General features: G+C 52.5%; 9 protein-coding genes across 9 annotated transcripts; 6 read left to right on the forward strand and 3 right to left on the reverse strand.

The window, feature by feature from the left end:
• Positions 1–516: 516 nt before the first annotated feature.
• On the forward strand, positions 517–1692 carry J4E79_008078 (uncharacterized protein; the record flags this gene model as incomplete). Its single annotated transcript, XM_049356937.1, has 2 exons — positions 517–817; positions 1139–1692. The coding sequence occupies 2 exons, from the start codon at positions 517–519 to the stop codon at positions 1690–1692; spliced, it is 855 nt and encodes a 284-aa protein (XP_049208784.1).
• Positions 1693–2242: 550 nt separating this feature from the next.
• J4E79_008079 (uncharacterized protein) lies at positions 2243–3004 on the reverse strand (the record flags this gene model as incomplete). The annotated part of the gene is made up of 3 exons (XM_049356938.1): positions 2243–2524; positions 2769–2843; positions 2999–3004. The coding sequence occupies 3 exons, from the start codon at positions 3002–3004 to the stop codon at positions 2243–2245; spliced, it is 363 nt and encodes a 120-aa protein (XP_049208785.1).
• Positions 3005–3491: 487 nt separating this feature from the next.
• On the forward strand, positions 3492–3941 carry VTC1 (vacuolar transporter chaperone; the record flags this gene model as incomplete). Its single annotated transcript, XM_049356939.1, has 2 exons — positions 3492–3525; positions 3580–3941. The coding sequence occupies 2 exons, from the start codon at positions 3492–3494 to the stop codon at positions 3939–3941; spliced, it is 396 nt and encodes a 131-aa protein (XP_049208786.1).
• Positions 3942–6697: 2756 nt separating this feature from the next.
• Positions 6698–7550, forward strand: PSF2 (DNA replication protein psf2; the record flags this gene model as incomplete). The annotated part of the gene is made up of 3 exons (XM_049356940.1): positions 6698–6811; positions 6891–7390; positions 7439–7550. 3 exons carry the CDS (start codon positions 6698–6700, stop codon positions 7548–7550), a joined length of 726 nt encoding a protein of 241 aa, XP_049208787.1.
• A 7909-nt stretch (positions 7551–15459) lies between these two features.
• Positions 15460–19259, forward strand: J4E79_008082 (uncharacterized protein; the record flags this gene model as incomplete). Its single annotated transcript, XM_049356941.1, has 2 exons — positions 15460–16062; positions 16125–19259. The coding sequence occupies 2 exons, from the start codon at positions 15460–15462 to the stop codon at positions 19257–19259; spliced, it is 3738 nt and encodes a 1245-aa protein (XP_049208788.1).
• A 775-nt stretch (positions 19260–20034) lies between these two features.
• On the forward strand, positions 20035–20472 carry J4E79_008083 (uncharacterized protein; the record flags this gene model as incomplete). The annotated part of the gene is made up of 1 exon (XM_049356942.1): positions 20035–20472. One exon carries the CDS (start codon positions 20035–20037, stop codon positions 20470–20472), a length of 438 nt encoding a protein of 145 aa, XP_049208789.1.
• A 326-nt stretch (positions 20473–20798) lies between these two features.
• Positions 20799–22074, reverse strand: J4E79_008084 (uncharacterized protein; the record flags this gene model as incomplete). Its single annotated transcript, XM_049356943.1, has 3 exons — positions 20799–21257; positions 21327–21781; positions 21834–22074. 3 exons carry the CDS (start codon positions 22072–22074, stop codon positions 20799–20801), a joined length of 1155 nt encoding a protein of 384 aa, XP_049208790.1.
• Positions 22075–23448: 1374 nt separating this feature from the next.
• Positions 23449–24022, reverse strand: J4E79_008085 (uncharacterized protein; the record flags this gene model as incomplete). The annotated part of the gene is made up of 2 exons (XM_049356944.1): positions 23449–23560; positions 23607–24022. The coding sequence occupies 2 exons, from the start codon at positions 24020–24022 to the stop codon at positions 23449–23451; spliced, it is 528 nt and encodes a 175-aa protein (XP_049208791.1).
• Positions 24023–25564: 1542 nt separating this feature from the next.
• Positions 25565–26298, forward strand: J4E79_008086 (uncharacterized protein; the record flags this gene model as incomplete). Its single annotated transcript, XM_049356945.1, has 2 exons — positions 25565–26226; positions 26271–26298. The coding sequence occupies 2 exons, from the start codon at positions 25565–25567 to the stop codon at positions 26296–26298; spliced, it is 690 nt and encodes a 229-aa protein (XP_049208792.1).
• Positions 26299–27369: the final 1071 nt, after the last annotated feature.

The following is a 27369-nucleotide window of genomic DNA, read 5'->3' on the forward strand; positions in this document are numbered from 1 at the left end:
GAAGGAGTCCTGTGTGCTGACGGTGAGAGCGATCATGAGAGACTCATCGCTTCATCAATGTTCAACGTTCTCGGTCCAAGCAGTTACTCACGATTGCCTTTACATTCAAAGTCGAGACTTTGAAAGCAACAGTCGTTTGCAAGTCCAACCGCACGTGGGGTGAGGCTCGGCGTAAACGCGGCCTGGGGTCTTCGGTCGCTAATACCAAGTAGTCAGCTACCGCGGGGCTCCCATTGATCGAGAACGCCCTTCGCACTTTGACGTTCATCCACGTCACGACACCCGCACACATCCCTCTTGCTTTTTGTACTCTCTCCAACCGCTCGCCCAAGAGAACGTGTACACCAATTCAGCGAACTACTCGACGACGCCGCAACAAAATTCACTCTCGCAATATCAGCTTCTGCCACGCAAGCGCGATCGGATCGGGCCCGGCAGAGAGCCGACTCCCACTTTCTCAACAGCATATTACCAGCGACTGGACTCCATCGTCGTCCGGATAGCAAACAAACGCCCATGTCCGCCTACAAGGGGCAGCGAGGGCCCAACGTGTCCCAGTACATCGCGAACCTCAACCAGCTGTCGCCACAGCAGGATCTGCTCGCTGAGCCAGCGCCCGCCGAGGATTTCTCCGACTTCCTGAACGGCGACTTCTTCGACGCGGACGGCGCTCGCAACGCCAGCGTCGACTTTGCTTCTACCAGTGACTTTGGCCTCGGTTTTGAAGCCGAGCAAACACAGCCGTTGAAGACGGACGGAGAGTTTCCGCGCAACCCCAGCACTAGCGTCGACGCGACCATGGACTTCAATCTGAATGGTAAGCATTCTCCCGTTCTTACAGCCGTCCTTTTATCCTGTCGATTGGGTTATTGCCAATCGAGTCTCGTCCTTGTCAGGCATCGTACTCTTCGTCCAATTACGCGGACGAGAGGCGCATGCACACCCCGCCTTGTGTGCAGTATGCATCGTCACCCCACACCCTATGTGCTAGCCACTCACCACATGGGATGTTGATGCAGCTAAGCATCCCTGCAAGCACGTAGTTGGTTGTTGCGCTGAGCAGAAACACCACACACTCACATCACCATCCGACTATCGTAGCCTTGAACACCCATGGCTGACTTTGATACACTCATAGGCGACTTCCCGTTCACCGACTTCAACAACTTCGGTACGGCTCCAGCCTTTGACCCGTCTATGCCACTGGCGCACGCTCAGCCTGCCCACTACCCGCTCGCACCCAACTACGCTTCGCCTGCCTCCTCACTATCGCCTTCCGCACAAGGCTACGACCAGGCTTCAAAGAAGCGCAAGCTCGACAATGCCGCTCCCGTCATTCCGCAATCACTAGACGAGAACGCCCGCGTCGCCGCTGAGGAGGACAAGCGTCGCCGCAACACTGCTGCGAGCGCTCGCTTCCGCATCAAGAAGAAGCAGCGTGAGCAGGCTCTCGAGCAATCTCAGAAGGAGGCCCAGGAGAAGGTCGCCAAGCTAGAGGCTACCATTCAGCAACTGCAGACAGAGAACGCATGGCTTAAGGGCCTCATCACTGAAAAGAACGGCGGCAAGAGCACTACAGACGAGCTCCGGGCGCTTATCAGCAAGCGGGAGCAAGCCGTAAACGGACGGAGTAGCACTACGCACACAGATGGCGTAGGCACCCAGGCCGAGAGCCAAAAGGCAGAGGCCTAAAAGCTGTTCTTCGTTCTTGACCTTCTTCCTCTGTACCCTGTTGCTTACTTGACGTGGTCATTCTTTACTTTCGCGTACTGAGCGTATACCCCTCCACACTACTTCCATGGTTGTAGGTCGAGACGGGATATGCAGTGGGATCAGTAATAGTATGCCATGATGTCCATGTAGACGAGCCCATGAGTAAATAGTCGATACCATATTCAACACATACAATGCAATTTCAACCATGATCGCAGCAAAAGATATTGAGTGAATAAAAAGTAGGTATCAATTTCGCCATATCAACTCGAAGAAGCGCAAGACTATGCACACTGAGGTCACACTGAGGTTTCAACGCCGTACCCATGATGAGAAGAAGAACATCGATCTCGAAGCAAAACCCATCCCAAGCTCACTTCGCACCCTTGAGCAAGCGATTCACATAGCTCTCGCTCGCCCCCTCCTTCGCATACTGGGTCTTGGCTTTTTCTATCTTGATTGATCGTCTGTACGGGAGATGCGATCGCTCCCATACGGGAGCATCATCGCCCTGGGCGCTATAACCCTTCTAGATAGCGATCCAGGTAATGGTAATGACGATGTCCATGCCCTTCTTCTCGGCAGCCTCCCACTTGTAGCTGTATGTGCCATCCTTCTCGTTGTTCCAGAAGGCGCCGACTGCGCTGTGCATGCCGCGGCGGCCGTGCTTCTCAGGCTCTGCGGGAGAGCCAATGTGTTGGATTACTGTGCTGTTGGCGATGTACTTGTAGGCGGGTTGCGCGGGAGTTTCAGGGGTGGCGGTCTCGGATGCAGGTGTGGTCTTGCTGATGAGAGTCTTCAGGATGGATTGCTGGTGTGGACGTTAGCAGAGGATCTAGGTGAGATAAGGTCGCGTGCGTTGCTGCGCAGGTCGGTGTCGCAACCATCCGCCGGCACCTTCTGTTGTCCAACAACAGAGCCTTGAGGCACTCGCAGGTGTGCGAAGCCGCCTAAAGTTGGCTTCTTCTACACTGGAGACCGGACGCGACTTTTGACGGGGCTAGTGGCGCATATGGTTGCGCAAGCTAGCGCAGGGAAATATAATTGAGACTTACGATGATCTCGCTGTTCCACTCTCCAACCTTGGTGTGGTCATATGATTCTGCGGAACCGATGGCTTGCTCGCAGGCCTAAATGCCATTGTTAGCTCATGCACCTTCATCCCGAGACATGTAGGGTGGTATACCTGTTGGGCAATTTGCTCCAGCTCGGAGGTGGGAAGCGGTGACGCGGACTGTCCTCTGTCAGTATACATTCCATGCTGTAGGCCGGTGAAGATACGTACTGCCATAGCGATGATTGATGTGTGTAGGGATTATTGATGCAGGGACGTGTTGACTTTTAAAGTATGTCGATGCCTAGGACGGTGATGCTGTGCAGTGAACAGTGTGAATGTCGTGTTTACTCCCAGGATCAGTGTTTGGCCACAGCTAGCGTCGGCGGCCGGAGTTGGACGTGGCACAGAGGGACCGGGCCATCCCCGCATGCAGCCTCACAGCCAATGAGCGTCGCCTATGCAACGCTGTCACGTGGGCGTCATGATAGGCCGACGCAAGTCGCGAGTGCATGGGTTCCCATCGCGACCCGCAACATCAAGCTTTGACGGCACAGTGAAGCAGACTTCTTCGATCCAACTCTCTCCTGCCACCACTCTCTTCGTCCGAAGCTGCACCAAGCATTGGATCCACCCGCGCCCGTCAATTGCCCATTCTACCTTGTCAGGAACACCATCGCAAAGCTCGCGTCGCAACTTCAGTGGGGCTGCTATCACCATCGTCATGTCGACCCAACCACTTCTCCAAACTGCCCCGGGTGCGTCGCGTCCTTCTGCCCTCCCCAACTGCGCTTACTAACGCTCGTGTATAGGCAAGCGCATCGCTCTCCCTACGCGCGTCGAGCCCAAAGTCTTTTTCGCAAACGAGCGCACCTTCCTTTCATGGCTCAACTTCACCGTCATCCTCGGCGGCCTCGCGATTGGCCTGCTCAACTTCGGCGACAAGATTGGCAAGATTTCCGCCGGTCTCTTCACCCTCGTTGCCATGATGGCTATGATCTACGCTCTCTTCACCTTCCACTGGCGCGCAAGGAGCATAAGACTTAGGGGCCAGGGCGGCTTCGACGACAGGCTGGGTCCCACCATTTTGACCATTGCCCTGTTTGCCGCCGTCATTGTCAACTTCGTGCTGAGATTGACAATGGGTAATGAGCAACATCATGGCAAGAACTAGAGGAAATGAAACAATGGGTGGATGCACGGTGGGCGCATCGGGTGGTATTCAGTCTACGTTTCTATGAAGCGCGAATGAGTATGCACAGTTCAAGAAGAAGGAGGGAGTGTGTAGAAAGAGGATGAGAACGGGCAGTCAAAAATCACATGGGCAACGAGAACCGACGAAGACCACATCGTTGGAGCGGTGGAAACGGCGTTTATTCTTGCGCGTGAACATGGTTATGTTATTTAAGAGTATTGTACAACCACGTAATGTCATGGACGTCGAAGTGAGGCGTTTATCATGTTTGCATAAGCTATTCGACCAAATTCATGCTTGAACAGGTACTAACCATACAAACTCTATTAGCAGAGCAGGGAAATTGCAAGTCCGGCGCACCTCTCGGATGAACCATGCTCACTGTAGAGATAGTCTTTGGGACAGAATGAGGACTACCTAGAATTTGACGGAAATGGTTTAGATACAATTGAGTTTAGTTCAGAGCGAGAAAGACCCCCATGAACCACGGGCGTATTATGAGGATGTATCTCTGTGATTGGTTCCAAACAAGTACCATGTTGAAAGAGCTGATACTGCCACAATAGCTTAGGTGCGCTCAAAGGCGCAAAGGTACTCAAATTAAATCCAACTGCGGTGGTACTTGCTGAAGATGTGGATCTGTAGAACCGTCAAACTTCGCTGAGATTCGACGTTCATCTCCCTACCAGATGAACCTCTGTAAGTTACCAGGCTCGCTAGCCCACGTAAACATGCGGAACAGGAACGTATATGAGACTGCTACGTTAATAGCGAGCAGCCAGACAGTCTCCAGAATCAGTCTGATATCGTATCCGTTTCTCGAGTTCGTGGTTCGACCACACTGCACATAAAGCCGCCAGATAATCCACGGAAGGATAAAATAACGGGGCTCTACAAGAGGGGCAGTGACCACCGATAGAGCAGTCGTAGCTAGCCATATGATAACAAAGCTTATCTGGCAGGTTTGGAGATCAGCTGTGTCTTTGGAGAGGTCGGCTTTGATCTTCTTTTCCGGTGCTTGCTCCACCACTCGTGAGACGGTATTTGTTGGTGAGGCAAGCGCTTGGATCGTGGACCATGCACAGGTGTAGTATGCTGGAATCGCGAGGTATCTCAATGCTGGATATAGTCGGAGCATCTTGAAGACGTAGAAGACATAGTGTCTGTTGTCGGCCAAGGTGTACGGGTGAATAATTGTGTTGAAATGGACAGCAAGGAAGCTGCAGGCTAGGAAAAGCACAGTTGTAAGCAGCGCTGGAAGTCCCAAGCTAAAGGCGATACGGTAGTCGTGACACACTGTCTGCAGACGCATGGGTAGAAAAGGAACAAGCGGTCCAAGCAGAGACCCGACCACCAGTGGCGCTGAGAAGAATGCTATGTATGGCCAGATATAAAGCATCTGAGGAAGATGGATGGTAGCTGTGTGGGCCGATTTGTCCCCTCATCATGTCAGCAATTTGTCAATATGGACATATAAGATTGAACTTACCAAGCACAACACTCCCGTTCCATGCAACGAAGCCAGCAAACAGACCTAAAAGAGCAATATAAGGCGAAGTAACCTTGAGCACGAGCAAAGGTTTCCGTAAGGCTGCAACGACCAAGGACAACACGAACACAACAACATCTAACAGGGTATCAGCAACTGCTTTAGTAGGGTCCCATGGCGAATCATACCTTGGAGCCCCGCATCTTGAACGGAGCAGTCGTGAACTGTACCGTCTTTCCAGGCGGTCTGTATGGCCAACATAGGGTCCGCTTTGTCTGACGTCGTCGAAGGTGCATCTTTCTTGAGCGCATCGGTAACAGCAAGTCCAGCGGGAAATACAGCCACCCAAAAGATGTTAGTCTGTCGGAACAGAAGTGCAAAGACACCAAAAGACACTGCGCTGAAATATCTCGTAACAATCCGAGTCGATTCCGAGTTCGCCAGATACGCATAAAACGCCAGTAAAACGGCCAAAGTCGACCACACATCTGTGTAGTACAACGCCGAGAAGAAGAAAAGAGGAGGAAACAGCGCGACATTGAGAGCGGAATGAACATCAACCATGTAGGTAGAGTCTTGCGTGGCATGGTCCGGCTTTGCTTTCTCTGCTTTCTCGGACGAGCTTTTGCTTGGGTTATCACGCGTTCGAAGTATACGCAGGATACCATAGCTCAGAACCAATATAACACAAAGGGCTTGGGCGTTCACAAGGCGCAAAGAACCTATTTCACAGCCTAATAGTGGCTTGTGTAGTTTGGAGATCAAATATCTTTGGTCATTCATTAGTTCTGTTCAGTAAGCGTTATTAGAGGCAGTCGTACAGGCCAGGTGGAGTTGTGATCTTTGGGTCCCATGAGTAGTCGCCTTTGCAGTATTTTTGAGCCTGGGGAACATGAAAGTACTCATCCTGATATCTTGTTAGTATTGGTACGCTTCTTTAGTGTCAATACTTGCCAGGTAGGGGTTCGGGACTTCGTGCATCACTTCGCCATACCAGGTGGTCATGAGCCAGACAATGAACGCTATAGCGCTGGGGAAAGCCCACATCTGCACCAGAGGTGCCATTGGTCTGCTCTGGTCAGTTGACTGATTAGCTAGAGGGGTGGTGGTAATGACACACATCAATGGACAGTTGAAGACACGGGTAATCCTGATCAAGCTAGCGCACCGCGGCCCGGGCGCGTCTTCAATGTTTGATTCCAAAAGTTAAACAACCACTCGAAGTCGCGAAACCACGCGTCGCAACATGGCATTGCCTCTCCCACCGGGGCTGACGCCCCCAGAAATAGCGTTCCTATGCGAAATGGAGCTCGTTACTGTCATACCGCGACAAAGACTCGAGGGACTGGAGCTTCTCGGTGTATGTCTGCCCCTCCAACACCCCGCCATGATTACTTGTACACTCGCACTGCATGACTTGAGATGCTCATGAATTATAGGGACCCATCAAACCCCTCGTCCCTCCGCACCGAACAGACATCCCTCTGTGGCTAGCCCTACTCCTCAAGCGCCAGCGCCGCGCCAACATACTTCCACCGCCATGGCTGAACACGCACTCTCTAAACGCCATCCTCGAGCACGAGATCGAATACGCAGAAACGTTTTCCCCGCCGCCTCGACTGCCGCAACAGCCCTCAAATAACACGATCCCTACCTCTCCACCCTTCCTACTCAACTCGACGGCGGGAGGATCAGCGGACGCTCTACCATACCACTGGCTCGAGTTAGGTGAAATGCTGCTCGAGACAGCCTCAGACGACTTTGAAGAACCGGACAATGTACGGAAACTGCTGCGAGGTCTGAGGGAAGTGCGCATGGCCAAGCTCAGAAGCGGTGTAGACGTACTAGATGCGGGAGGCGGTTTCAAGATGAACGGTGTAGGAGGCATGGAGGTGGGAGAGGGTAGGACATTCATTACCGGTGTCATTGATGGGCTGAGGTACGTACTGGGCGATAGTGGTGAGCGGTCAGTGCTAATAGTCAGTAGGAAGATCGCAGCTTCACGAGAGCAGCAACGAAAAGATCGGGACAGAGAAGAGCTGGAGAACGGTTACTCTGGTACAGCCGACTATGATGACGACGAAATGGATATGCAGTGAGCTCGCCCACGCACTGAAGTGACACTATCTTTCGCATCAGCTTTCGACTGGAGCAATTGTTCGACTGGAGCAATTCTTGCACCGGAAGAAGATCGAGCCATCGGCCATGCGCTATCAGCAGCCACGCTCATCATCGACCTCGTCCACGTCCTCTCGCGACAACAGGGTTGTCCCCACAACATGTACAATCCGATGACAATCCGAATACGACCCAGCGTAGTACACTATTATTGTCAATACGCGTTCATCCGCTCAGTCCGGATGTAATCGGCATCGTAGAGAGGATTACAGCATCTAGAAATCTTGCCGAGGTTGAGGGATTTGAAATTCACTCCACGGCCATATACGCCGTTAGACTCGGAACTACGAATCTGCGAGAGCTACGCTTGAAGCTGACACTTTGAGCGAGCATGAGTTCTCAGATTGGCGTCGCTTTTGCCGATGCCTCGTTCAAGATGCCATTGCAAGGCATCGCACTAGCTGAAATATGGAGATGGAGGGATGTGATATTTCCAAAACGAGACTGTCACAGTACAATGCAATCACTCTTCTCGGCGAAGTTGACTGACGTGTTCGATTCGGAGACATCCATTGCACACTACGAAGACGATCATCTATACCAAATAAAACTTGTTGTACATCCGAGGCGTCGCGAACGTAACCATAACACGCCATTCTCCAGCCGCGATCCACATCGTTCACCTGACTTCAGTTGCCCCATGTAAATCGGCCAGAAGTTCCGCTGTGTAATCCCCAGGGACCCTTCACATCCAAGGGACAAAACACGCTGATATGCAAGTCATGACAGCGCGATACTGCCCATGGCGCCGAGCCTAGAACAAGGAGCAACCTTGAAGAAGGCCCGTCAAGGCCGTTCCTCGGCCCGCGAGCGACGTTGCGTGACAGGACCGCAGGCAATATCCCAAGAAGAGGGTTGCGATAACATGAGTGAACGCCTCGATGCGAAGGGGTCCTGTCAGCATGCGCGTCATCATAGCCTGTGCGAAGCGCCGTCTGCATGGCCATTCTACGGCCTCATCGGATGAGGTCAGTAGAGAAGATTGGAGCCGCGCCGGAGCCGCACAATCTCACCCAGACCGAAGTCTCGACTGCAGATACCAAGGTGTGCATGCTCGATGAAAATTTCAGCAATACTTGGGCTGAGAGGCTCATGTTGATGGGCCCGTGTCGTGGAGGGCGGCAATGCGCGTGACGGGGTCGATCACTGCCCACGGCGCACAAGCAACTGATTCATGTACTTCCGGTGGTAGGTAGCAAGTGATAGGGAGCAGCAGTCTAGACACCGCGCAACACTCCAGCGCAGGTACGCTGTTGTGCGCATGTCAGAAAAAGGTCGCGATGTTGCATTGCGAATGCGTGTTGCGTCACGCATTCTTACGAGTTGTCAACTATGAAACGTTAGCTTAACAACAGCAATTAAAACCAAGATGACCGAAGAATGATCCTAGGCACTCTCTACCCACCCCTCCCCATTTGTCCGGACAAGCCGACACGTGGTGAAGACATGGATGGAGCCTTCTGTTCTCGCCTGGCCTTGCTCACGCTCTCCGCGCATATACCCTGGCAGTCCTATTACTCCACTTTGCTAAACACTATATCGCAACACCGCAGTGAGGCTGGCAAGCTGGTGATAATAGTCACAGCCAAGTGTTTCTTCTCGTCATGCCGTACATGTACTCGTAGCAGATCGTAAACTCTGCATCCTTCCAATAGATACAAGAAGCAAATATGACGAAAACGTTATGCGCGTTGTGCGTGACAAAGCACGCAACGCCTGATCAGGCTTGACGCATGAAAAATGCGTGTACGTGAGTCGCGGCTATGCGCAAGGCAATGGCATAACTGACCAGGGTCGTGAGTCGTGTGGAGACGGAATAAAGAAGTATGATACGAAACCAAAATCTGGGTAGACTACGGACAGGTGAGGAAGATGAGAAGGAAAAAGGAAGGTAGGTTTCGTGTATGCAATGAGCTGTAACGGGCGACGTTGTAGCGAAGACAGTACATACTTTGCACACTAGCATCTTGTTAGTATTGTCCGAAGTACCAAGATCTGTTTGATCCGACCTACAGTAGTGTCTCGAGGATCCGATATAGAGAACTTAATTGTAGTCGCCAAGTCGGAATCGTGAAGCGGTCACGATGGCGAAAATAGTCCGCCGCCTGGCGCGATAGTTAGATTCCTTGGAGCAACGTTCTGTGATTAATGTGACAATGGCGCGCATCGCATCGCAACGCATGACGAGAAGCAAATCGATCCCGATGGGCGTTTGTGATCGAAACGTGGTCGAGAACTGCGAACTGCGCTGCCGCCCTTTCCGAAGTGGTGTTGCACCTTGAATCGTTTTTTTCTGTGTCGTGTCGCAAGAAGACATTGCTTCTGATGCCAAAAGCAGCAAACTCCGCATGAAACCGACATCTGGAAGCGGTGCTGTCGTTCCTCGCGACAGGAAAAGCAACCCGATACCGTTTATCTGGAGGTACGTTGGTTTCTTTTCCCTTCGCATAGCCACGTGCGCACGTTGCATCTCGTGTCGGACCCTCCCGAGGCTCTTTCTCAAGCCAGAACCAACATTCCCCCACAACCACCAACAATGCTCACTGCAGATCCCACATACGCAATACCTTCCGCTTGACCACTGCAATAGCTTACCAGGGTGTTAATAGCAGTCTTCAACACCTCTGTACCATCTTACTTGTTCCAGTAACGGAATCTGAAGAAAGAAGAACGTGAGACAGGGCTCACACGCCTCAAGTATGATCTGACGCCAGCTTTCCCTACACATTGTGAAATGAACATGCGGATACCTTGCGCGGTTCACGAAGAGGCGAGATTGGAAGCGGGTTTGTACATGGAGAGACCGACAGGGATGTGGATTTTATTCCGCGAATGGGGATGAAGCGGATACTGAGACGATAGCTCTGGTCTGTGGATTGTACGGGAACTCGTGTTTGCGCAATCTTGTCCGATGAAGTATCTCAGAATGACAATTGCCTGCGCATGCAGATGTAGCTGTAACGTATGAGTGTTTCTGCTGTGTAGTAATTGGGTTTGGAGATGCGTGTGATGCCATCAGCCTGCAAATTGCATTAGTATCAAATCCTTGAGTAAAATGACGTTTTACGCATGGTGTTTGTAGTTGCATGTAGGAAACCTTGCAGCCGCGTGTACGGGAATGCAGGTACAAGCAGCCTCACAGTATGGGTCTGACCTGCATACTTGCACGACGCTGTGTGCTGCAGCATTGCGCTGTGGCGTCCAGCCGCCTGCAAGAGTAGGTCAGGGGTCTCCCGAGCTCGTTGTATCGCGTCGCAGCCACAGCCATTTTTCCTGACGTAGATGAGGCGTCTTCGAGGCCTAGGGGAGATGAAGCGGAGGACCGATGACTACGCCGCAGGCAGAAATTTATCGTGGCGGGCGGAGCTGAGATCCTGCAGGAACCAAGGGGTCGTTCCTTCAAGATATTAGAGGAACATGCAACGTCAAGGTGCTCTGATGAGTTTCTCCAAGTACTCCAATTTAATCAAGAAAGCGACTTTTGGGAACGCTCTCAAACGCGGGAAACGATACCCACGGCTCTTCTACCTTGGGTAACAGGTATGCTGAACGTCTACAACGTAAGGTGTCGGATTGACTGTTTGGCCGATCTTTGAGCGCGCCCTACGCAACCTTGGTGACAGGGGGCATGAGCCGAGCGCGCGTGGAATCGGAAGACGTGATGAGACGCATGCGTACATGGCAACCGAGAGGGATGCGCAAACTGGGTGAGGCTGACAGTGGGCGCATCGTACTCGCTATTGCTTGGCATCCTGAATTCCCATCCGCTGGTAAGTTCCCTGGTGGTATTTCAGGCACTTGGCGTCGCCTCACGCCGCAGAGTCATGTGTAATTGATGTTACATACACCTAACTACTTTGCACGAGATGGCCAGATAAGCGGATTTGAGCGCAACAAGACGCCGTTGGTAGTCGCTTAGTGGCTGTCTTACGCCGCCAGCCGTAGGCATGAGCAGTACCATAAAAGATATGTTCGTTGGTAAACCGGTACCGATCGATCGCTCGTTTGTGCAGACGGGGCAACGGTCATATCGATCGCTCGTCTGAATGTGATTCGGAGCTGTGCCACCTCGTGTCCATGTAAACCACGCCGCAGAGGCGCATTCAACATTATTCACATGACGTCCGCAGTCCTTCCAAAGGGATATTAACAACCAAGCCTCGGTAATGCTGCATCGGAGTGATGTCCGTTCTGCAATGGATCCACCATGCGTACCGCGATCCTGGGTCGGTGTTGCACTTCGCATGTGGCTTGTGGTCCGGGCTTGGAGGCTGAGAAAGGGTTTGCGGCACAGCTATGAGGCCCGTGGCAGAGAAACAGTTCACTTCCATGAATGGACAGCAACGTGTAATGTCGATGTTGTCGGCCATCCTACGAGAGAGCAAGCAGGTTCGCCATGACGTCGTATCAATACTAACACGTTGGGCTCGTTGTGCTGGTTCCTGCATGGCGCAGTGCAGAGTCGGCGATTTGGCTGCCGGCAGCTAACGCATTCCCGCGGTCGGGAGGTTGGTAAGTTTGGTGACAAAGCTACAGCCCTTAGCTTCCTAGGCGGGAGCTGTTCAGTGGCATGTTTATGATGAAAATCCGAGTGAGAGAAGGGCCGAGTTGTTGAGTAGTTCCGAGAGCGAACTACGCCGGGGCATCAAAACGATGAAACACCTCTCTGCGCCGTCTGCACGCTACCACCATGAAATAGGATTTCGAAATTGTTTACACAAAAAACCGCGCCTGTACCAAGATCCACTCGTACTTGAGGGTGAGATGAAGTGAGATGAATGGCCTGCGATGTCGATCTCTCGACCTAGACTTCTCTTTGGGTCTCGTGCGACAATGGGAGATTTCGAGAATGACGATCAACAAAGCTGCACCGTGTGTTGAGATAGCCCAAAGGCTAAGCACGATCGAGTTCTCAATAACGTATCTTGACTCACACCCTCACGGCTGGCTTCCGTCCGCTGTCACCGCGTATCCTCCAAACTCGGCCAGGGTCCGTCGCGCACGGGAGTGTCGTGAACCGAATGACGGCGTTCTCGTTGTTGGCACTGTCCTTGGGAACGTCTACTAATAACTTGCCTGGCTAAAGGGGGTTGGCGGTATGTTACCTTCCGCCACTTTCAATAGTCGCCCCGCCAGTGCTAGTCTCACACCTTCTTTTGTTGTGAGAACAAGTTAGCAGTGGCGTCTGTCTGTTACTTTGCCCCCATTGTATGCCGTGCACTTGCGCATACGATGGTATTATCATACTGCATTGTTAAAGAGTGTTGTCAGCCGCGACGATTTGGAGTTTGATATTGGAAAAACAAACTACCCGCGTTTGTACCGCGGAAGGATAGTTCACAGCCCGCTTGCAGCTGCTTTAGGAAGGAAAGGGTGTAGATCAAAGTCTCTTTCAGCATGAAAGTCGAAGAGCCAGCCGCTTTTGAGCATATCAACAGGGGTGGAGAATTCGAGTGTGGATTTTCACGAAGGGATCGGCGTCGGGATTGGGCGCATCTTCACTTTGACGATGCGGAGATGCTTGAAGAGACTCACAGAGTGTCTGGCCGGGTCTAGCCGTAGTAGGTTGCTGGACAGGACAGTCGCTCAACAGTGGGGAGTGGGGGTTTAGACTAAGCCTGGGACAAGCGGCCGGCCAGGGCGTTCAAGGGCGTACACTAGAGTTCTAGGAGAATATAGCAGTCTTGGAAGACATCTTCTCTTGACGGCCATTCGAAGCGGTGCTGCGCAGATTGATGGAAATGCACTGTTGAAACAGTCCTTTGAGGATGCACACCGTGTAGAAGTCGAGGTCCACACGCTGTCCGTCAGCAGGCTCAGACGTGGTCGTGGAATGCTCGTCGTCAAGTAGGAGTCGCTTAATTGCTGCATCCCAGCAAAGTATATTGTTGTTGACCAAGGTCCCATTGGCAATGGGAAGCGTGAACTGATGGTATATGTGACGATGCTTAAGACGTTGAAGGTAACAAGAGCAGGGATATGTCTAGGCAGTTCAATGCTCTGCAAACCGGCATGTGATACTCGGTAGGGATGCTGTCGTCAGGTCGGCGTTCATAACTGCAGGATGCGCAGAATCGTCACAGTTGCAGATCCATTGCTGCAAGTGGGGGTAGGGCGGGAGGTCGCCTCGATCCCACAACAGCCGGGCAAGAGGCCCATATCGAAGATGACGTTTACGTCGGGCGGGCATCATTGCATGGCCCTTCGCTTCTCGTGTGGTTGATTATGCTCAGTACGGTAGACGGATGGCAAACGGGATAGGCCCGAATCGATTTTTGCGGCGTCCCGACCGTTCGGGGGATTCAGACGGAGGCTTGCAGTGGTGCAGGCGTACGAAGAGCAATGTCGAGATATTCACGCATGTGGCCAATGGGACGGACTGCGGAGGATGCAGAAGAAAATTGGGCTAGGTTGATTCAACTTGATTGGGAGCAAGGCACTTGAGCCGGGGAAGATGAGCCGGCGGAAGTTGCCAAGCCGAGTTAGAGGCGGCGCACGCAGAGGGCTGATCTTTGCCGTATGCAGGTCTCGAGTCTGCGACCGGGGAGAAGGTTCGCGGTGGGTCGACAAGCCTGATGCTGCAGGTCCTGGCTCGCGTCCGCGCGCGTCCGCGTGCTTTGCGGGTACTGTATGTTGTTATGCTTTGATTGCACCCAGCGTGCGTATGAGGGCTGCGGCTTTGCTGCTTGTTCGCGGCGCCAAACAGTAGCGTAGGGGAAGACTTTGCCAGCCTATGAGCAGGCAGCGGCGATGGCGAGAGGCAATGGCGACGACAGCCAGTTCCTGTGCCCGTCGTCGTGCCGTGGGCGGATCGGCTGGGTGAATGCAGGCAATGCACGGTATCTCAACATGACGAGCGGGCAGGGGAGAAATGCCGGGGACAGGCGCTGGCTTGGCTGGCCTGCACGGTCGCTGGTCTCGCCGCCGCCGCGATTAAGGATGCCTGCGGGCTATAGTCGAGGTTGGGAGCAAGCCGCATCCCACACGCACCAACGCTCCGTTAGCCCTGGCCCAACATCCCTGCATCGCCTGACAGAAGGCCCCTGTCCTGTTCACACGAAGCTTTTCTCGAGTAGGCGGGCGGTAGGATCCTCCATCGGGATGTGATAATAACAGCTCCAGCCGGCCACTGTGGAGAAGGGCAATGTTCCTGTCGTTCGACTGCATCTCGGTCGCCTATCCCCAACCCACCTGACCTGCTGGCAGCGCGTCTGTTTTCTTTTGGTCGCTCTTTCCTTCGCTTGGGCCGCGACTTCCTCACGAACCGTTGGAAGCAACCCCACGCTCCCCTGCAGTGGCAGGCACGACCCTTGTGCGCCTCTAGGTCTTCGCTGCTCTGCTATTGCCATTACAACACTGGCCCATCCCCCAGCCGCAGCCCCTCCTTCCAGTTAGCTCCAGCGTCTTCACTCTCAAACATCTGCACACTTTCACGAGAGACAGACCGTGTCTGAGCTTCGCCTTGCTACGGTCTTTGTGTAACGGAAACGACGCCCGTCCCAGCTTTCGCCGCAACCACCTCGACGACAGGCCCATCCGCCGGCCTCGCATCCACATCGGGTCATCTGTCACTTGCTTCACACTACAGCGCTAGCTATCATCACGTCGGGTATGTCAGTCTCCGTTTGTCGCGTGGGAGTTGCCTCAGTACAGTATTAACTTGCAAACAGCCGAGCAAAGCAATCGGTATACGCCAGGACTCCAGAACGTCAAGTATTGCGCCACGCCAATTGACTCTCGTTTTGTATCATCTGCCAAATGCTGCCCAATTAGCGTACTATCGACGGAGCATTCTACTCTAGCATCTCACCCACCTTTCGTTCTTCCACCATGGCGTCCTTTCCTGAGCAAGAAGAGATGGACAAGCGATCGAGCGCACTAGTGGCGCCACTGAACATTCACAAATCGTCACCAGGAAGATCGCGCTCGCGGGCTTTTGGCCACACTCGCCAATCCTCATCAAGGGGAACACATTCCAGTCGGTCGCAGTCGCAAATATCGCCACCTCTGACCCCGAAGACTTCAAGTGAAGCCATGGCTCTGCAACAGCAACAACATCTGCAACAGCAACAACATCCGCAACCTGTATTCCACAACTACCTCCGTGCGTTCTATCATTACAGCCCGAGTACGACAGTGTCGTCCTCAACCGACGAGTCGTCCATCACCGTCGCCATCAATCAAGGCGATGTAATCCTCGTCCACTCTGTTCATCCCAATGGCTGGGCCGATGGAACACTATTAGCGTCAGGGGCCCGCGGATGGCTGCCCACCAACTACTGCGAACCCTATGACAATCCCATCATACGGAATCTTCTGACCGCGTTAACATATTTGTGGGATTTGGTCCGCGATGGAGAGAATGGCGATCTTGGTGCCTTCTCGAGACAAGACTATGTCAAGGGCATGATTGTTGGCGTCCGCCTCTTCCTCGTAAGTGAAGCTTGTGGACGAGTATAGATTGTGTTTGTGTCCCGATTACTGACTCCGAACAGGAACGGACTGAGTGCCTGCAGAAGGATTCACGCCTCATCCTCACACACGTAAGTCTACGGCGCATGCGGAAAGCTCTCTTAGGAGATCTTTCCACACTCGTCAAGACGGCCAAGACCTTGCAAGAAGCCCTGCAGTCGAACGAGCTGCAGGTGCCCGTTTTCGAACACATGGACGAGCTTGTGTTCAAATCATTCAAGTTGGTGACTCGGGCCGTGCGTTTCCTTGACATCTGGACGACGGACGCAGTGGCGCTGTCACTCTTCGAGCTTGGCGACGCCAGTAGTCATCGACCACTCACCCCGCCGTCCGACTCGGTCGATGCTGCTGTGGAACCACGAGCAATATCAGCCCCCTCGGGCGAGAACAGGCTTTCGGCGAACGAATGCGACTCTCCGGTTACGCAAGGTGCACCATCAGTGCACGACGACTGGTACACCACCACTGCTCAGCCGCAGAGAAACCTGAACCGCCTATCAGTCGCCTTTTCGCTGCCCTCGGAGACAGATTCACTTCAATCACCAATACTCCCCTCCCATTCCTCAGTGCAGTCGAAACGTATCTCCATGACACATCGCTTGTCGTACACCGGTAAATCAGCAAGTGCGCGCAAAGGAAACCTAGCCACCGAGAGGCTAAACGCCGCGCACGACGCTTTCCTGGGCTACATCGGCTCCTTTATTGGGTTGCACCTGCAATCACGGTCTTCGGAAGAACTTGCTCAGATTACCCAGCACTCTGTGATTGCGTGCCGCCAACTTCTCAAAGTTGTTGAGGAAGTATGGGAACGAGACTCGCGACGATCCGAACAACTGGCAGAAGCACGAGACACCATGTACACCCGTTTGACGGAACTAGTGCAAGCGACCAAGGACATGTTCATCAACGCCGATACCGACGTTGAAGAGGTGGTGGCGCCTGAAGCAGGGAAGCAGATCGTGGCTGCCGCTACAAGCTGTGTGCGTTCTGCTGGTGATTGCGTCACCAAGGCTAGGGTTGTGATCGAAAGGATTGGCGATTTCGAGTTCGAAGCCGAACCTGCTGGTCTCGGGATCTCAGAAACGATCTTTCAAGAACCCGACGCAGACAACCAGGAGTCCACAGCTAGGTCCGCATCGCCCAAGCCTACAGACACCGTCCTGGAGACCAACAAGCCACTACCCGCTACGCCAGTTGAGGAACGCGAAATGCCTCCACCACTAGTCATCTCAGAGTCAAAGCCACTACCCGAGGTGCCGCAACCATCACCACTCGAAACCAACAGGCTTAGCCTTCAGCCTTCGTCCCAGGCCGTAATAGTCGAGAGCCCAACCGCAGTGTCGTTCAGATCGTCCCGGTCATCATTACCTCCTCTCAATGCGGTGCCTACTCCGGTTCTGGCTCCACCTCATGCGTCTGATTCCGCCGATAGTCCCTTGAGCACGACACAGGAAAGTTTTGCCGGTTCGACCAAAACTGACAGCGTCTACGTTTCAGTAAACGATGGGAGCAGCACCTACTTCAGTGCACAAGGCGATTCTGCAAGCATTCTCTCTCACACGTCCACACGTGCCACTACCCCGGATCATTCGCCCACGAAGAAGGAGAGTTGTCAAACCTTGATCAGCAGCTTTGGCAGCTCCTCTGAGCTCCGATCTCTAGCAAGCGAAGATGTCGCTGCTGGCGAAGAGCACTTATTGGAGACCACCTATGTCCATGAATTGATCTACAACAAAGAGGGCCAAATCTCTGGTGGTTCCCTCCCAGCGCTTGTAGAACAGCTGACTACCTTCGAATCTACCCCAGATGTCGTCTTCGTCAACGCGTTTTATTTGACGTTCCGCCTCTTTACCACGCCACTCGACCTCGCGCAATGCCTGATCGACCGTTTTGATTACATCGGTAACAGCCAGACCGTGGGTGTGCCGGTACGTCTTCGTGTCTACAATGTCTTCAAGGGTTGGCTGGAAAGCCATTGGTGTGGCGAGAGCGACGCTGTTGCTCTAGGCGTCATCCTCGCGTTCGCCACCGGAAAGCTTAGGGCTGCTATGCCTGCTGCTGGCAAAAGACTTGCGGAGCTTACTTCCAAGGTAACGGAAGTAAGGGCTGGTGCTCTTGTACCTCGATTGGTATCGTCGCTCAGTCAGACAGGTGCTTCAAACCCTGCGTTCACTCTTGCGGATAGCAATGTGCCGTCCCCAATTGTGACTAAGAGCCAACTCAACGCTCTGCGAGGTAGCAAAGAGGGCAGGACGCAATGCAGCATCTTGGACTTCGATCCTTTGGAACTTGCCAGACAATTCACCATTATCGAGTCCAGGCTCTTCTGTGCCATCCAACCCGAAGAACTTCTTGCCCTGGAATGGACCAAGAAGAAGAATTCGAAGGCTCGCAACGTCAAAGCAATGTCGACGCTTTCGACCGACCTGGCAAACCTAGTTGCCGACACCATCCTGCAGCTCGAGGACGCAAAGAAGCGTGCTGTTGTTATCAAGCAGTGGGTCAAAGTTGCGGCAAAATGCCTGGAGCTTAACAATTACGACTCGTTGATGGCCATCATCTGCTCGCTCAATTCATCCATGGTCATGCGTCTCAAACGTACATGGGAAATTGTGTCCACGAAAACGAAGGCTCGCCTAGATGAACTGAAAGCAATTACCGACGTAGGACGTAACTATGCTGTGCTCCGACAGCGTCTGCAAAACCATGTCGCGCCATGCATTCCATTCGTCGGTATCTACCTTACCGATCTTACGTTTATCGACGTCGGCAATGGCACCACACGACAGCTCCCCGGAGATTCCGGTTCTGACAGCGTCTCCGTCATCAACTTCGACAAACACATGAAGACAGCTAAGATCATCGGCCAGCTCCAATCATTCCAAGTTCCTTACCGACTGGCTGCCATACCAGAAATGCAGGACTGGATGGAGAGCCAAATCCAGCGAATGCACGCAAGCGACCAGGCCAACGTGCAAAGCTACTACCGCCGATCGCTGCTTCTTGAGCCTCGTGAAGCTCAACACTCTACGAGAGGCTCGCCCTCCATCGACAACAGTGCACAAAGCACATTCTCAGCAGAGAGCCGAACCAATTCGAAAGACAAGTTCGAGTTCCTCAACTTCAATTTCTCGACCGCGAACCTCAAGGGTTCATAGACATGTGTACTGCGCTTCATTGCGCCTTTCTTCATCGACCGCCTCTGGATGGCGCCTGGTCACCGACATACCCTAATGTTTGCGTTTACACTGCATCTATTCTTGTCCTTTATGTCACGGACACTTACGATACCAATGCCCGAGTTCCTTTTGTTTGTTCTATACCACTTCAGCGATTTCTTTTCCGGGTGGGCTCATTTGTATTCTGCATACTCTGCAAAGACAGATCACAGGTATCTGCGCAACATTTCATACTTTTTGCATACCCATTGGGGCTTTTGGGAGCCTGTATCAATCAGGTCTTTGGCGTTAGGAAGAGGAAAGAAGTCGCTATTACAGCAAACGGTGTGTTGCTGCGATTAGCGGTTAAAAGCATTACACGATGGGCACTGGAAGACAAAATACGTTCTTTCGTACCCATAGAACCATGTACTGAGCCGTCTACCGGACTGCAGCTCTCTGAATCAAAGAAATTCTCAAACCAACTACCATCTATTCGCATTGTGACAGCACCTTATACAAGAAGAAAATTAAAAGACATCTAATATAAAAGGCAGTGTGTATGATTGTCGTGTGATAGAGCTAGAATACATCGTGGCAGATCATGATGGCAGCTGCTTCAGGGTGGGATTTCCATGTGGGGTTAAAGCTAGCGATTGCAGCGACCCCTCCACCCTCATTCCATCCGCCATCGCGTCGCATAACTGCCCCGATATCCTCTCTTCTCCCCACGTCTATACCAATCCACGCCATACTGCGCACGCCGATGACCACGATGACCACCCAAGACCTTTTGATCGACGTCCGCTCCCCAGTCGAGTTCTCGACCGGCTACCTTACCACCGACATCGCACCCACCGTAAACATTGAATACCAGGTCATCGATCAACTACCCGAAATCTACGCAGCGAAAGGCATAAATGTGGGAAAAGACGATCGAATTACGCTGTATTGTCGGAGTGGAAGACGCTCGGGTATTGCGCTGGGAAGGCTAAGGGAGATGGGGTTCAAGAGCGTGAGGGATATCGGAGGCTTCGACGAGGCCAGAAAGGTGTTGGATCGCGAACAGGTCCAAAGGCAGTTGGATTCCGAGCTAGAGAAGAGCATGGTACATGATGCTAAAGATGCAGGGAGTGGTGAGGATCCGAAGAAGCATGTTAGGGTCAAGAGCTTTGGCGCGTTGGTCGACGGATTGAAGGCACTCGAAGAGTGAGATGTCCAAGTTCATATGATGCGATTGGGAATGCAGGCATATGGGGCGCATGCGCTTCTGTCAATGTTCACCGCTGAGCTTCCGGTCAATCATCCTGCGGAGCATCGACACGAGGAAAACCGGAGTTCAGGGCACAATGGGGGTGAGACGATTTTGTCTAGTGGTACACAATATAAAGGTAAAGAATCTTCCTCAAACGAGTGGATGAAGTTGGTTTCCCCCAGTTCAAAACTCTAGCACCCTTCGAAATACCACTGCTAACCCCCCTACTTAGTCCTGCAAGCACCGTGTCTCCACGCTTCAATCTTTCCTCGAACTACTCTGGTCTATCTAGTACTTCCCGATGGAATGGCACCGGTAGGCATGGCAGTGCCAGAAGGCATAGCGCCGGAGGGAGGAGCACCACCCGGGCCACCACCCATACCACCAGAGTTCTCGTTCTCGACGCCACCTTCGTCAGTCCAGTACGCCGCTGGGGTGATGTTGTAAGCGCTGGCAGAGTCCATGCCAAATGCCAGCCAACCAAAAAGACCCTCTGAGATGTCGTTGCCGAGCATGACATACTCCACAAATGGATCAACATCCGCAGCTTCCTCCGCAAGAATGGAATCGTCGGCATTTGAAGTGACTTCCTGTTCATTGCTGGCGTACGGTTCCACTGTATCCGCGAGAGTGATGAGATCTTGGTCGAAGAACATCTGGCCCACGTGTGTGATGTGGCCGCCTGAGAGGGTCGAGTTGGCGTTTACAGTCGCGTTGAGTCTAGACATGACGTGAATGTGCGTCTACAACATTGTCTCGAGTTAGTTCCTGTTTACTCAGAACAAGGGTGATAGAAACCTGTAAGCACTTACAGCACGTCCAGTGTAGTGCCCTGGAAAGACAGTTTGGAACGAAACGACGCCATTCTCATCACTCTGCTGGATGCCACGCAACGCCGTGTTCTGCAAGTTGGACTCGTCATCCTCGCCAACTCCGTTGCCCTGCGCTACAACACCAGAGTATACGCCGGTAGCGTTGCAGTGCCACATCTCGAGGAAAGCCTGAGGAACAGGCTCGCACGTGTTCACGTCGATGATCTGGATATCCAGTGTCATGGGGATGCCCTCTTGGTCTTCGGTAACATCCTCACGCACGAGTTCGCCCTCGACCCAGTAAGGGCCTTGGGTCACCTCGGGTGTAAGGACGCAAGAGTTGTTTCCTGCAAAGAGGGTGGCGGGATCAGTATCGGCGGTAATGCCAGTCATGTTTGACTTGTGATCAGTGGCGAGCACAGTATCGAGGTCGCGGATCCGGAGGTACGGTTTATCTGTGCGACATATCAGTATCCAGCCATCAGCGTACTCTGAGAGGGAGTGTACCTTGAGCGATAGCCCGCTTGGCTCGAAGTTTCTCTACCATGGCACTGCGGCGGACGTGCATAGCGATATCGTTACCACGCGCCTTCAGTGTATCAGCACAGTGGGCAAGAGACCGCTTGTTGTTCGCGAGGTAGGCTCTTCGCTCAGCAGCTTCCTGGGCATGCTCTGCGGCGCTCTGGCCTGGGTGAGCGAGAGAGCTCTGCGCAAGGAGGGCGGCGCTGAGAAGAGCTGTGAGCTTCATGATGGGAAGATACTTGTTGGGTCGAGGGTGCGAAGAGAAGTGATGGTGGTGAAGGCTTGCACTGCTCTCGACCAGGAGCTTTATATCTATCGTTTGGATGCCTCGATGTCAAGTCTGGATCGCGATGTCGACAGGGGAAACGAAACAGAGGCATGGTACTCGTCCCCCTACCCTTGCTCTACGCCTTAGGCCCACTGTCCTGCATGTTTCTCTTCTACCTGTACGAGTCGTCACAAGCATACGCAAGACATTGTATTGTTTCGTAGTGTCCTCAGTCTTGGCGAAACCATGAATTCGAAGCTTGTCTGGAAGCAGGCGGGTTCCCATGCACGCTTAGGCCCGCCGCTGAAAGCTTCATCTGTGTCGGTTGGCCTTGTTGTTGGACTACGTACTGTATGGTTGGTGGTAATGTTGAGAAACATTCTCCTTAACTATATGAGCATCTATTACATATATCTTTGCTCTCTCAGATTTTATCACTGTCGGGCAACTGTGTATGACCTGTCTATTCTTTCGATACCTCTCCCAACCTCTGAATCTCCACAATCGGCATCTCCACGCCGAGCGTCAACGTCAGTGTTCCCGCTGAAACAGTTCTCTATGCTAAATCCAGCCCATTTCCATTGCGTGGTTCCTGATTGGAGGCTTACGTGGCTGTCTGTGTTATACTGGGAAGGGCTGTAATGTCTAGAGTGGGTACCCAAGCGCGAGGCTAGACGATTTTGAGAGGCGATGGGCCCTAGAACTTGCAGTCTAGTCCACAAAGCTCATTGACATGCTTCTAGATTGGTTGCGCTACTGTTGACGTGCCTTACGTATGTGCGGGTCAAGAACCGCTAGCTTCCTCCGAAGAAGACGCGTAGACATGTCTTGGCAAACGCTTCCACCCCAGCTTCAGCACACTTTGAATGCACGCGCGCATCCGGAGTATTTCTTATCCATATTGTGAGATTACTATGGCCAATGGGAGGTTTCGCGATTACGCAGGTGATGGTTTGGATCCACGGCATGTTCCAGGAACGACGCTTGGTGAAGTCTGTGGGTGCTTGCGTAAGTATGCTAGGAGGCTTGGGTGCGGGACGAAGACGCGAATAAACAGCTAAGCGTTTCGAATGGGTGCTTATCTTGTGTACTTAAAGCTTGGGGACGTATGGTATGACGGAAGGGCGGGTTTGCTACATGGATTTGAAGCGAGTTACGAACGTCAACACAACGACCCTGCGTTACGTCAATAGACTTGCGGGTGATTTCTGTTTTTTTTATGAGTAGTATTGATGTGCTTGAGATTTTATTACCGATGCATCTTGCCGTGACTGTTCTGTGCACCACTGTACAGCTGGTTCACATCTTTGTAGACTGTACACTTCCAGTCTGTCATTCGAGATGCAACTCGCCTTCGCGCTCGGCATAGGGATAGTACTTCTGTGTTTCGGTCCATAACGTTTCTTCGTCCATCTGGCTTGCATCCAGGCCTGCAATGATGTCCCTGAACGTCTGTTAGCCCCATCTTTCCCATCGTCAATGCGACTTACTTGTCTTCAGCCAACACTTCGAAGCCCGGCACACAGTCAATGAGCGCGTACATAACATAGCTTCCGATGAAAGACCATGAAAATCCGACGAGAGCCTCCACAACCTGAATACCGAGCTGGCGTACGTTCCCATCGAAGAATACTCCACCAACAATTTCTGTGACTCCATCATACCCAGCGACTTCTTTCTGAGCAAAGCAGCCTGTCGAAATCGTTGCTAAAATTCCACCAAGGCAATGTGTCGCAAAGGTGTCGCCGTGATCAACCCATCTCCAGCGCCGAGCGAACTCGCTAAACTTGATGCGAAGCGCTTGACGACAAAATAGTGCACCGAGCACCCCGAAGAAGAAGGCTGTCGGTAGATCGATGAAACCTGCCGAAGGTGTGATCATGATGAGTCCAGATATGGCGCCCATGAAACATGAGTCGAGACTCCAGCGCCCAACTTCAACATATGTGTAAAGCATCCACGTGAGCGCCCCACTGGCAGCACAGAGGTTCGTGACACACAAGGCCATCACTGACTTGAAGTTGAACGCCAGAGTGGTGCCCGCGTCAAAGGCGAGCCATGAGCCCCAGATGCTGATCATCGCGAGAAGTTGGCAAAGAGAATTGACCGGCCGGTGGATGACCAGATGCGCTGGTGTACGGGTCGAGGACTTGCGCGAGCGGAACAAAGGGTACGAAAGGTATACGGAAATCGCCGTTGCTGTTGCTCCGGAATTGATGTGTACGGGCGTACCACCTGCGAAATCTAGAACGCCTAGGTCCATAAGGAAACCTCCACCCCAGACCATATGAGCTAACGGATTGTATATGAATGTAGACCAAAGCTACCATTTGTCAGTCAAGCTCACAGGTATGCTGTAGTTCTACAGGTAGGACTCACAAATATGAATGGTATCAACGGCAGTATTCTCCCTCTCTCACACGCGCCGCCAACCGCAATGGCACAAACTGTGGCCTGGAATACTAATTGAAAGAAGCTGAATAGCACTGCTGGAATGGTACCAACAGGCTCTGCTAGCACATTTCTGTGAAAAGCGTACTTGAAATCTCCAAAAATAGCTCCTCCTTCTCCGTATGTCAAGGTGTATCCAATGAGGAACCATTGTATCGAGCAGACGATCACTGCTAGGATAGCTGGCATAACTGCTGCTAGAGAATTGGAGCGTGTAGTGTAACCCGAATAAGCTATGCCTACAGCTGGAATGATACCCCAACCTTGACACGGTTAGTTAATGTAGTGAATAGTCGTGAAAGATATACATACAGAAGACCGAACAGACAAGCACGAAGAGTGTGTCAGTCCGGTCGCAAGCTTCCCAGGCCTGTAGGACCTCGGTAGGCAAGCCCATGGTGGAGGTTCTTAGTAGAAGTTCGGTGTCAAGGTCAATAATCCTGCTATAACAGTGTATATAGAGATGCAGGTAGTGGGTACGAGGCTCTGCAGCGGGGAAGACGTGGGCAAGGGTTGAAGCTGCAGCAGGTACAAGCAAGCCACCTCGGCTGAGCGTATCCTGTTCCCGGTGTCCGCTTTCTTTCCCTTCCCAAGTGCCCAGCATTGAGGCGCTTGATAGGCAATATGTGCAGACCCCATTGGCTTAACTAGGAGATCGTGTCGATCGCTGCGCGACGATAAGATAAGGAAGGCTCTCCATGGTCAATAACAGGAAGGCCGGGTGAAAGGTGCATTAGCCGAAGCCATGTTTAGCACCACTTTCTGCTGCTCGTGACTTCGTGATATGCTTTTGCGGCGCGTCATACGCGAACATGGGTAATTTGACAATTCGATGGAGTGCCGGCACTAGATGTCGATGAAGTGTCACAAAGGCCTCGATCGCAGACCGGGGCGGCGCTTTCCCACATTCGGTAACGCTAATGCCGTTTCGAGCCTACGCAGAGGCACATCCAATGTTCATGAAATGTGACCACGGTCCCTGATCATCGCGTCAAAAATGTCGGATAGCGAAGAAAACGACTTTTTCGGTGTCAGTCAAGACCTTGTTCCTCCCGCCCCAATCAAACCTGCGGGCGCTTCCGAGATAGATTTTGACGGCCTACTGTCACCCCCACTCAAACTACATGAGGACCTGAAAAACGGCTGCGGTGGTCAGCTATGGCCGGCCGGTATGGTACTAAGCAAATACATGCTGCGGAAACATCGAGAGGATGTTTCAGGTAAAGAGATAGTCGAACTTGGTGCCGGAGGCGGGCTCGTCGGGTTGGCAGTCGCGATAGGATGCAAAGTCGACACCACATTACATATCACGGATCAAGAGCCGATGTTCGAACTCATGAAGCGCAACATTACACTGAACGCTCTGGATTCTCGTGTCAGCGCCTCGATATACGACTGGGGAGAGCCGACGCCATCACAGCTACCAGCACACCCGGACATCATCCTGGCAGCGGATTGTGTATATTTCGAGCCTGCTTTTCCGTTGCTGCAAAAGACATTACAAGACCTGATCGGCGACAAGACTGTGTGCTATTTCTGCTTCAAGAGGAGAAGACGAGCGGATCTGACGTTCATGAAGACGGCGCGAAAAATGTTCCACGTGCAGGAGGTGGAAGATGATCCTGATAAGGAGGTATACTCGAGGGAGAAACTGTTCCTGTAAGTGTAGAAACTATGTGATGAGCCACAGCTGACGCATGCAGTTATCGCATAACGAAGAAGACTAGTTGATGGAAGGACAAGATTGTGGTGGACTAGCATCTGAATAAATGGTTGGCTGCAAGTCACGACGTTCAGTGCAGGTCCATGGGTAGAGTGTCGCGAACCCTGGTAGCCCCTTCTGATAGCCAAATTCCCGATTTGTCCCTTCTTATATTATCTGTCCAAGACATCCGCTGTCGAGAAGGATACCATTCATATTTATTCAACCATGTCGCACTGCTGCATGCGCGCTTTGGATTTGCCCGATGAAACTCGACCCACTCCGGACCCTTATGGATACCTCCGGTCACTTCCCGATGTTTCTACAAGTCTTGATATTGCTCGCCATCGGCCGGCACTGGCATTTCTCAACAGCATAACGCCCACAAATGCTACTTGCGAAGACATACATCCGTTATTCCAGCAAGCGCAGTGGGTGAACTTAAGCTGCGAGACCTACCTGCAGCTATCACCTGCTCTGAAAATTGCTACGCAGCTTACTAGGCAAGCATCCTCCCTGTGTTTCCACAACCATGTCCTTCATGTGGAACTCAAGTATCTTAGGGAGAAGCGAAGGTATTATCTTGCTCCATCGGCATATGAGGCAACTCAAACAGCTCACCTGATGACGACTGAAACGCTTGACATCACCCTGCCGAGATATCTAAGGCTCGAGTTTGATGAACTTGACGAGGACGGGTTCCAATTCGATGCCATGACATATTTCGGCGAAGGCGCGAGTGTTTCCGAGATTGTATACTGTCCACGGATCCAGCTCCATACTCATCACCTCTACGCACTCCGTCACGTTATCAATCATGGGTCTCTATACGATCAAGAGGCGATCTTCCTGAGAATCGCTATCGCTCTTTGCCACGAACTTGCCCATGCCGTCTGGTATCATCGCAGCAGCATCGAGAATTCATCCTCGTAAGTCGATCTTTGAACATGTTCATTGCGAGTTGCCACTAACATATTTGTAGACCCACGACTACCCATGGCGACCCTCTTTATCAGTTGACTGACACCGATCCCGAACTAGGGAATGCTTGGGAGCGTTATACCTTCGGCGGCAACATCTGGACTATCGACTATCCGGGC

Source organism: Alternaria viburni (genome assembly GCF_023758015.1).
Source record: "Alternaria viburni strain BMP 2772 chromosome Unknown scaffold_18, whole genome shotgun sequence".
NCBI lineage: Eukaryota > Fungi > Ascomycota > Dothideomycetes > Pleosporales > Pleosporaceae > Alternaria > Alternaria viburni.